The 11,270-nt window shown below is 42.4% G+C and overlaps 1 protein-coding gene across 1 annotated transcript; it reads left to right on the top strand.

The window, feature by feature from the left end:
* Positions 1–655: 655 nt before the first annotated feature.
* Positions 656–3,041, top strand: LOC148021348 (gibberellin 20 oxidase 1-D-like). Its single transcript, XM_087699221.1, has 3 exons — positions 656–1,441; positions 2,055–2,376; positions 2,482–3,041. The coding sequence occupies exons 1-3, from the start codon at positions 867–869 to the stop codon at positions 2,740–2,742; spliced, it is 1,158 nt and encodes a 385-aa protein (XP_087555347.1). The 5' UTR covers positions 656–866; the 3' UTR covers positions 2,743–3,041.
* Positions 3,042–11,270: the final 8,229 nt, after the last annotated feature.

Raw genomic sequence — 11,270 nt, 5'->3', positions numbered from 1 at the left:
GTGGGCGCAGCCATGATGGTCCGCCGTCAACTTTGTGAATTTTGAAGGACACGCAAAATCGGATATGAGATTGACCATTCACCCTATTGTCTGCACAGAGCTAATGCGATTCATCGAGCTCGTACGAGAGCATCTGCTTGTTTGCTTGTTTTTTTGTGCATCCTTTGTATAATGCACAAAATGATGCGATTCCTTGTTCTAATAAAGCTAAAGAAGAGTGGATGCGACATCGTTGCTGCTGCTGTGATCCGACAAGAGCTGTGCGGGGCCTAGCTGCTGCTAAAGAGATTGGCGTTGGAACATCGATTGGGAGAACGGCACTCTTGTCTGATCCTGAGGTGGAATACGGCTGATCAGGGCGTAGAGGAGAGAGATTTTTGTCTGCGCTGGGACCCGGAGCCGGTCTTTCTTGTTTCACTCACGATCAGCTCGCAACTCTTCGGCTTCCACACGAGAGAGAGAAATATACGTGGTCGCCCAGCATGGTCCTACACAATTTACACATTATTTCATTCATCTAGCGACTCTTCGACTTCCATTGCATGAATGATAGATAATACACACGTGGCATCCTTATTCAGAGCCGCAGTGCGGGCCATGCAAGAGCCCGCGGCGGCTGCTGCCTCCCAGCAATGAAAGGGCCCGCCCGGGGAAACAAAAAGGCGCCTCGATTGAGCTGAAACCGTGAAGTTGCCAATACGGTAGTTCACAAGCCATAGGCGTCTGGTATAAATACGGTATGATCCGCACTCCTACATTGAGGCCGGTCAGAGAGCTCCGACGTACAAAGCCTTAGAGCAGCAGCTATAATACTCAGCTGTAGGCTTCCTGTGTTAATTAGCCACCAGCTTGACAGCAGTGCGCATATGGCGTCTCCAGCTGTCGCTCCTCAGCAGCTGCATGCAACTCCCACGTCCTGCATCACTGACACTTTCTCGCAGTCCCCCAACATCCCCGCGGAGTTCATATGGCCGGAGCTGCTGCAGTTGCAATGCGACGGAGGGGCGCTCACCCTGGAGAAGCAGCCTGTGATGCAGGACATGCCCACCATCGACCTCTCCCTCTTCCGCCGCATGAGGTCTAACTCTGCAGATCCGACCTCATTGACGTCTACTGCACTAGATGAATATCATGATCAGCTGGCTGCCTTGCAGCACGCCGCCCGGACGCTGGGGTTCTTCCACGTGGTCAACCACGGCGTGGACGCGTCCCTGGTGGAGGCCGCCCATCGCTACTCCGAGCTCTTGTTTAGCTTGCCCCTCGAGAGGAAGCAGAGGGCAAAACGACTCCCTGGCGAGAGCTTTGGATATAGCAGCAGCTTCGCTGGGCGCTTCCCGTCCAGGTTGCCCTGGAAGGAGACTTTCTCTGCCCAGCCCACGCCGGTTTCCAGCGTCTCTCACTACTTTCAGCAGATCTTCGGTGACAATCACCAAGATTGCAGGTTTTTCCAGTCGCCCTTAGCATCTACTTCATATAAACTCTGCCTGCGACTGCTTCTAGTGCTTATTACTCTAATTCCCCGACGCAAACTGTCTCTCCTCAGTCTCATTCGTCAGCCCTTCTCCTTCTTCATGCTAAATATATTTAGTATTACAGCAGACTCCAGCTTCACATTTCAGATTGTCCCGTCAGATTAAGCTCTCGAATTTCACCTTCTCCTGTCTTAGTGGCTAACGTTGTTTGTATGCCTATCAGTGGATTCACGTTGTTTGTATGCCTGTCGGGTTGACATTTTAGATTGCCCCCTTCGAAGCTCTAGACGTTCACCTTCTCCCATCTTTACGGTTCACGTTGTTTGTATGCCTTCCAGGGGATCTCATCTTGAACTTCAAACCGATGTTTAAATGTTGAAGGTTTTTATCTTAAGGGCCCCTCTCCTTAATTCTATGGACCATGAACAAAGCATATGCGGGTCCGTGCTTCTAGGACCAACTTTAGTACAAATCGTTAATAAATGGGCAATATAGTTGGCCTATCGGTTGTATAACAGTTCATTTCTAGACTGATTCGTATGACAACATGTTTAACCAAAACGTTCCGTGTTTGGGTTGCAGCTCGACATTCGAGAAATATTGTAAGGCAATGGTAAAGCTAGGACTTGAGATTTTGGAGGTTCTCGAACTTGCCCTAGGTCTACAACGCAACTCACTGAAACAATACTTCGAAGAGAATAGCTCTATTCTACGCCTAAACTACTATCCATCTTGTCACCAACCTTCTCTCACCTTGGGGACTGGGCCCCATACAGATCCATCAGCACTCACAATATTGCACCAGGATGAGGTTGCAGGGCTCCAAGTTTGCCAGGAAAATATATGGTACATTGTTTCTCCATGCAAGGATGCGTTTGTTATCAACATTGGTGATATGCTAATGGTAAGTGTAGATCTCCTTAAAGGTCCATCAATATTAATTTCCTTTAATAGCTCCTTAGAACATGCACTTATGGTATGCTAATCCTTCATGGCTTTTTCGGTTCAGGCCATCACGAATAAACACTATAAGAGTGGCGTGCATAGGGCTCTTGTGAATGACTTTGTTGGAAGAAAGTCTATAGCTTTCTTCTTGAATCCACCATTTGACATGACACTTTCTGCACCTAAGGAGTTGATAGATGAAGCCAACCCGAGGGCATATGAAGACTTCACATGGGCAAAATTCCTTTACTTCACACAATCTATTCGTAGACCATGTGTAAACACGATAGATGATTTCAATGATTGGCAATCTAAACAAGAGTAAGCAAATTGTCATGATAGAAGCATCTACCCAATCTGAAGTAGTTTGTTGTAAAAAACTAGACTTGTTAGTGCTATCAATGTATTACATTGGAAGGTGCAACTATATCCACTTTATGACCAATGTTTGAATGAGCATGCCACTAGGTAGTGAAATTTTGTAGAGACATGTGCGATCTTTACTCCTAAAAGGACCCATGTAGCCTTCAAGAGAACAAAAAACACCCAATATTTAAGTATCGTTTCCCTACCTAGTCTATAAAAGCTATTAATTATGCAATAAAAGTTCATAATTGCGCAATGTTGTGATACTCTATAGTAATCTTGCTTGATTGAATTTCTTCTATCAAATTTCTGCACAATCTCATTTTACAAGCATAAAATGATTAATGTAAGCAAGTGGTACATGAATAAGTCAATGTACAGTATACTTGGAATTCATTAGATCCCATTTGAAAAATTCCTCACTATTTGAAATAAAGTGAGAAGCACTCACTTACTTTGGAGAATGAGATAGATTTTCACATCAAAAGTCATATCATCCAAGGGCCCACGTCTCCAAATTCAGATCGTATAGCAACGTCTTGACAATGACTTTAAGCGATTGTCCCTTATTAGACTAACTATGTAAATTTGGCATGCAACAACGTTGAGAGGTGTTTGCCATTGTTTCTCTTACAAGTGCTATTAAATTTTTTTAAAAGAAAGAAACAACACAATCTCTTACATTTTTGAATTGTGAGACATAAAATGGGACGTTTTTGGTTTTCCATCAACATCTAAAGTGGTTGCAGTATGGATTCTATAAAATCAAGCAACCTTGAATTTCTTCTTTTATGCTTTTTTTAGAAACAAGATTTCTCCTAAAAGTAATCTCTACAAGTATCGATTGTTTAATGTCTTTCAATGCCAGCATAAGAAACCAACCTCTTACAATAAATTTAAAATGAACATTGTTCTCAAAATTTTGGACAATTTACATGTTTCTTTTAGGATATTTCCATAGATTGTCTCAAGCATACCCTACTATGAGTCCATTTTGTTTTTCAAACTGTAAATTAATTAGTAGAACATAATAGATCGTGAGGGTCTCCAATTGTAATGAAATTTATTAATCTTTTGCACTCCATTTACAAGCTAAATATTTGTAAACTTGTATAAAATAATGTGTCTTTGCTACTTTATTTGTATATTTTAACCTAATATGGAATCTCCAATCACATGTACAATTATTCCTTTGATAGGTCCTCTTCATATATATACTACCCCAGCCTTTCTATCTTCTTTTTTCTATTGTCATGAGACCTAAATGATGAGGAGAAATCATGATCACATCCAAAAAATCTCAAGAAAAATATGTAGCAACTCTACTTACATAATCTTAAAGAAGGAGATAACAATCAAGCTCGATAGTGATTGTGAACTTACCATAAAATACTAGAACATGATACATAGCATTAGCTATATCTTTCTTGAAGCAAGGCATTAAGATAGAGTAAAATATATCTAGATAATTGGTAGGCTTAGTGTACAACATCAAGTTGTTGGGATCATGAACTTAAGAGAAACTTGATGCAACATTATATCTCTACAAATTTAAACATAATAAGCAAAGGGTCAATGTGAGAGATTATAGGGATTGTGGCTAGAGAACAATGCAGTAATATTATAGACTAAACATGATGTAGTATAGCATGAACATGGAGGGAGAGTGAAAGAAAGAAATATGGAGAAAAAATTTAGAAAAATCAATATTAGTTTTAGAGAACACATGGCGTACTCTCTTCAATGTTGAATCTATATCCATGTGCTCAATGTATGATGATGGACGAAAGAGACATGCTCTTTCCCTACTCATGCTAAGCTCCAATGCATCCATACACTTCATTGTTGTGATCAACCTCCCACTTATGCCTTCAATACATTTATCTTACCTATTAACCCTTTTCAAGGTAGATCACAATAGACATCAAAATGCAAAAGTGATGACCAAGAGAAGTAAAAAGAGACGCGTACATTTTATTATCAGTGCTGCTAACTACACTCATATGTATGCCATTCTTTGTGCTATTAGTGTCACCATAATGTATACATTTATGTATGTGATTACCCACATGTTTACCAGCATTGTTCCCTATGACTTAGAGACAAACAACACAGTAGAAGATTACTTAATAATAGGAGAAATTACTTATTAGGGCATTTTAAAAAAAGGATTATGTACACATTAGACCACATGATTCCTTCCATGTTATTTTGCCCCATCTCTATAATAAATCAAAGTAGTAGAGACATGGAGTGGTGACATGCAAAAGTAGTCGTATTTAACTATATGAAAGAAATCATGTTATAATTGGATGGACTTGACAAAAGAAAATCTCATGTAGCTACATTAACAAATGCGCAAAACAAAGAGAGATTTTATGTTATATTAAATGCACCTTTTACCATTATTGGAATTTAAAACTCAATGAAGACATGTTTAGCATTCTGAAAACCTTTTATAAAAAGGAAAATATTTATGGTAAATAGAAAGTATATTTAACACAAAGAGAGAGAGAGAGAGAGAGAGAGTGACGTGTCCACTTGTCCATTGTGGGACACGTCTTAGTAGCCCATCGAGAGGGGAGTCTAGAAAGTGCCACCTGGCACTCGCAAGGAATGTCACAGGGTTTGCGATCTAGGTCTTCCCGAGTCTACCCCGAAGCGGAAGTATCCAGCCGTTCCCACTTAGGACTCACCTGAAGTCAGAGTTTCTTTCCTATCAGCTAAGTCTCTAGGAAGTAGCTAATGTCGAGCTCCAGATGACCCACTTTGAGTAGGAACAACAGAGTCGAAGCGGATTTATGCTACACTTGGTTCATGGAGAATGGGAAATGAGAGGGATATGAAGCTCAACCTCTCTACCCATAAGGCATAGTCCCATTCTGCTCCCCTAAAACAGTATAAATCGGGATTCTAACTCTACTGACTCTAGGTCTTCATAGTTTCGTTATCACGTCTTTTGAGAAAACTTCCGAGCTAACTGGGACCACCCTTCCATAGGATGGACCCAAGTCGCGTCCACCGTACTTTCCTCGGGTTGCTTAGTTATCTAATTACCTACCACATTATGTTTAACATGCAAAGGCAACTTCCGTAATTAATCAATTTAAACACGGGTTCCTTCACGTAACTTAGACACTGATACAAAAACAATGTCAAGCAAGTTCCTTTTTCAAATATCTGATCTTTATTTATCATAGTCCTGGAATACATCAAGTATCTTGCCGAAAGGCTATCCCAACAATCACCAAGATTGCTACTCCAAGTTTCACTTGTAGACTAGTACACGGGCCTCGAGATCCCATCTCGAGTCACGTCGGCCTCTTGTCGGCGGGGATCGGGAGGCAAGGAATTTACAGCCAACGCCTCCCTTGGCACCCAAGCATCCTCCCGCTCCAAGTAGCACCCACACGGAGAGACATCTCGTGGTGGGTTTGGTCCATGCACCCAACGCGGCTAACAACCCCCTTGGATAGGGCCAAGCAAGCAGTCGGAGGTAACTGAACCTACCTCTCCCTCCAGGCTTTTAACCTGAAGCATTAAGTGTTTTGCCTTGACAATTTTCTTCTTGGCAATTTACAATTTCCCTAAGTTTGACAAATCGGTCCCCAAGAGAGAGAGTTATAGTAGGGCGACTACTCGACTTCTTAACAAATATAGCTCGTAATTAGATCTCGCCTCCCCTGGCCTAAGATGCATTAGTATCATATATGCTTTTCACCAGCTGAAATATAACCCTTTTCCTTTTCATACATTTACTTATGCATGCAAGTTGCTTATGCATGCAGGTTATGCTATCTACAGTTACAATGATATTGAAATAACAACATAATCTTTTCCTTTCCCATGCAAGTCATACGAAGTAGAATGCAGTTGCTTATGCAAAAATATAACCCTTTTATTCCTCTCCATAGCAACTACCTATTCTTTAATTAAGCATCCTCCTACAAATCAACCTATTTACGGTCCTCACAAGGGATTTTTTTTTTAATTGCACAAATGTATTGTGTACAACATAACTCAATTCTTGCCAACGTAAGTTACCCAATGCAAACCTTCCAATACACATGAGCATCGCAATATATATTTAACCTATGTGCGCGATGGGACTAGGACATTATTGCATGAGTGCATCTTTTAACATATGAACCATATATTCACAAATGCAATAGCCTTTCATCATGATGGTGCGGGAAATATAAGTACCTTGTGATGCGATCTAAAACTTTCCAGAACATTCCTATGATCTTTTTGAAACAAAGCGTTCAATTATAGTAAATTTTCAATGCGATTAAGACTACCCTATGCGAATTTTATACTTATTGCACCCATATCATGCGGAAAGGAAAAGGGTGAATTTGATGGAACCTGAACTTCCGCAGGAGGGGTATTATTGGCTTTCGAGCTTCGGGTGGGGATGCCTACATGTGCCCCTCTTACTCCTGCTTGTGCTCTTCTTGTGTGGCGCTTTGGGCCATCGCAATCGGGGCTAGGGAAGGTGGAGGGTATGTGGAATTTTGCTGCAAGCTGGCAGTTTTCTCTTCCCACAAGGAACTCCCTTCACAGACAAACTGTGCCCCTTTACACGATCCGCGGGTGAAGTACCCTTAAGAAGGCAGTTTTGAGGAAGCTTCTAAGAAGCTTCTTTAGCTTCTTCTTTCCTGATAGTCGTCTTCATCTCCTCCTCCTCAACCCATTACGAAGGCAAAAATGATGGTGGCAGGGGGGTATGGAGCGGCATTTGGCCCGGGCGGAGTGATGGCGGAGCAAACGGGTGGCCGTGGCACATAGACGGAGTAGGGAGCAGTGCTGTTGCAGATCAAGGGGGGGCTGCCGAAGACTACGAGGGGAGGGGCTCCCCTTTATAATGGGGAGGAGGTGGTATATTGGGGGGGGAGACAGCCATTTAACGACCGCCACCCCTCCACCTGGGGGGGTGCATGCCCCCCTCTCACTCTCTTAACTCCCTCTCTCTCTCTCTCTCCCCGACATGCTGTCGGTGGGGGAGAGAGAGTGAGAGTAAAAAATTTAGAATTAAATTTTAAAAAGAATTTAAAGGGGGAGGGTTCATATGCACGGGGGATGTTACATCCTCTCCCACTTAGAGGAATCGAGATGTCGTCATCTCAAGAAGATCAGGAGATATTGTTGGTTGAGAGTATTTTCATCCATCTAGGTGGCATCCTCTTTGGGATAATCTTTCCACTGGATGAGGTATTCTCTCAAGGTCCTTGATCTCAAATGCCTCTCCCTAACATCTAGGATTCTATTAGGCCACAGCTCAAGGACTCCTTGGCTAGGCATTACAATTTGTTGATCATCAAGTACAGGATTCAGATTAGGTAGATACTTTTTCAATAGGCTAACATGGAATACATTATGAATCTTTAGAGTTGTGGGCAACTGTAGCTTGTAAGCATTAAGCCCTAGGCACTTGATAATCTTATAAGGTCCACAATACCGTGGGCTTAGCTTCTTGTACTCTCCCAAGGACAGTGAACTCTTTTTAGGGCGTACACGGATGAAGACCATATCACCTTCGATGAAGGATCCGTCTTGTCGTTTTGAGTCAGCGTAGGTCTTCTGTCTATCCTTGGTAGCTTGAATGTCTTTTCTTATTGATTTGATTTGATCATCCATGTCTTCCAGCATCTGTCTTGAAGCTTCTACCCTCAAGGTTGGATCTGAGAAGTTCAAAGGGATATGACAATCATGCCCATACAATGCTTGGAAAGGGGTCATTTGAATACTCTGTTGGTAAGAAGCATTGTAGGCAAACTCAACCAAGGGTAAGTATTGAATCCACTTTTTGGGTTCGCGACAGTAGTATGCCCTAAGCATATCTTCAATGACTTGATTAACTCGTTCTGTTTGTCCATCAGTTTGGGGATGGTAAGCTGTACTGAAATAGAGTTGAGTTCCAATAGCCTCAAAGATAGCCCTCCAGAAGTGTGATGTGAAAAGAGAGTCACGATCACTAATGATTCTTTGGGGTAACCCATGAAGTTTGAATATTTCCTTGATGAATAATCTTGCAATGTCTGAGGCTTTATAGTTCGTCTTGACAGGGATGAGATGTGCAACCTTGGTGAGCATATCTACTACAACCATAATAGAGTTATGTCCTCCCTAAACTTGGGCTAAGCCAATAATGAAGTCCATACTAGTGAACTCCCATTTCATTTGTGGAATGTCAAGTGGTTGCAATTTCCAAGGCATTTTAACATGCTCTGCCTTAAATCGTTGACAAGACAAACATTCCGTGACATATTTGAGTACGTCTCCCTTGAGCCTTTGCCAATAATAGCTCTTTCTGACTGTATTAAGGGTCTTGGCATAACCAGGATGCCCTGAGAAAGGGAAGTCATGGGCTTCCCAAAGTATCTTCTGCTTGAGAGTTTGGCTTGCAGAGATACATAGTCTTGTCCTAAAGTAGACAAGCCCACTACTGATGGAGAATTCTTGATACTTCTTCTTTAGCTTCAGGTCTTGATCCTTGATGGGGATCTCCCTTAGCATTTTCTGATAGACTGGGTCATGATATGCCCCTTCTTTTGCTAGCTCAAGAATCGAGTTGTTTGGCATTGATATCTTTGTGGCTAAAGACCTTGTTGTTGATGGATATTGCAAAATGAGAGAATTTAGAAATGCCTTGCGATAGAGTGCATCGGCAACTACATTCTCTTTTCCAGGCCTATATTTGATTTTAAAATCATATTTTTCCAGCACTTCGATCCATCGACGTTGCCTCATATTGAGCTCATTCTGGGTGAAAATCCATTCAAGACTCTTGTGGTCCGTTACTAAGGAAAATTTGTTACCTACCAAGTAATGTCTCCAAATTTTGAGAGCATGGATGTAATATTCCTACTTGAAAATATTACCAAACTTGACTCCCCGCACGCCATGTAAACCCTATGCAAGGTTATCTTCCGCATTGTAATTGCCGGCAGTTTAATCCGTAACCCGCACGTGTGAGAATGGGACCTCCGCATTGGCAAATCGAGCCCGGGGGTTCAAATCTGCATAATCGCAGGGAAACACCCTCTTGGGAGGGGCAAAATGGATAATATTAATTCAATTTTTTAAAATGTTTATCCCTTTCCCCCAGCCGATCCATGGCTGGAGGAGAGGGAGTGTGGGGAGGGATGGGCTAGGTGGAGTTGTGGGCTCCATGAGGAGGGGGAAAGCCATGTAGATCAACGTGGGGAGCTTCTCTCCCCACCCCTTAAGCCCTATATAAAACCCCCCTTAGTGGGTAATGAGGGGGAGAGCAGAGGACGGTGCCATGCTGAAAAATCGAGGAGGGAAGGAGACATCGCCGCCGACACCTACTGTATGCTGCCTCTGTGATCGATGTCACGCCACTGCCCATCGCCGCCACTCATCTTCAACTTTGGCGCCATCCGATTCGTCACACTCCTCCCCATTCATTACGTATGTCACGTTCTGGATACACTAGAAGCTTCTTATTAAGCTTCTAAGGGAGGGGGGGCTTCCATAAGACCCATTCCCACAGCTTCCAAGGGGTAAGGCTTAGAGCCTTGTTCCTGCGGCCTTCCCGGGTTTAAAATCGAGCTCATTAAGCTCTATTTCCGCAGCTTCCTCGTAAAAGCCCAAATCCCATAAGCCCAATTCTCACAAGCCCCGGCCTTTTAAAGATCCAAAGTTCCGTGAAGGTATCTCTTGTGTACCAAGGAGAGGGGCAAGATCTTGAGGCTGCTTACCAAGACTGAGGAGATTCACCAATCCCATAAGGGTAAAGGCAACCCGGAAGTCCGTAATCACGCCTACGATGGCCCCCAAGAAGTCGCAAGGCATGCCTGCGGGAGGTTCTTCTCCTAACATTCACATGGACATCTCCCCGAGCCCACAAGTCCAGGTTTTTTTTCGAGTTTATTCTCACATAAAGAAATGATTTAGGCACGCTTAATTTCATAAGAAAGAATGCATTTTTGCGCTTATCATTAAATGCATGTGGCAGTGATAAATGTACACTTGATCAATTATCTCTTTAAACCTTAGACAAGGTTGGTGCATGTCATGAAATTAGAACGTTGCATTTCTAGAATTGTCCGTCTTAGGAGATTAGCTGCATGTTGCTAATTTTGGATGCATTTCCAAAGTAATGAGTCTAAACGCCTATTACTTAGGGAAAAGGAATGAAATTGTTAAGTGCATTGGCCGTGAAGGAAAGGAGTATCCTGCATTTAGTCAATAATTCCCTTCGTTATGATTCGCACGAGGAAATTGTTAACTTCCATTTCACGGCATGAAAATGAACTCCAGTCTTGTAAGTTCCATGGAAAAGATGCTTGAAAATGGATTAAATCAACACTAGCCTTAGCATTGCATGAACTTCCTTTTTGATGTTGTTGTATCTAAGGGTTGCATGTTACATATTCGCAATTTACATTTCATCAAGTTGCATTTGGAAAAGATTGCATGGTTTATTAAAGCATGGGATTCTAAAGCTTGGGAAAAGAG

This window comes from Lygodium microphyllum, chromosome 18, assembly GCF_053477565.2.
Source record: "Lygodium microphyllum isolate KBCC chromosome 18, Lygodium_microphyllum_v1.1.10, whole genome shotgun sequence".
Lineage (NCBI taxonomy): Eukaryota > Viridiplantae > Streptophyta > Polypodiopsida > Schizaeales > Lygodiaceae > Lygodium > Lygodium microphyllum.
This window is presented reverse-complemented; position numbering and strand designations above follow the sequence as displayed.

Excerpts from the sequence above, each read along its gene's own strand:
- LOC148021348 (XM_087699221.1), top strand. The coding sequence starts at position 867 with ATGGCGTCTCCAGCTGTCGCTCCTCAGCAGCTGCATGCAACTCCCACG. Across the intron at positions 1,442-2,054 it reads GACAATCACCAAGATTGCAG|CTCGACATTCGAGAAATATT; the intron begins GTTTTTCCAGTC and ends TTTGGGTTGCAG. Across the intron at positions 2,377-2,481 it reads ACATTGGTGATATGCTAATG|GCCATCACGAATAAACACTA; the intron begins GTAAGTGTAGAT and ends TTTTCGGTTCAG.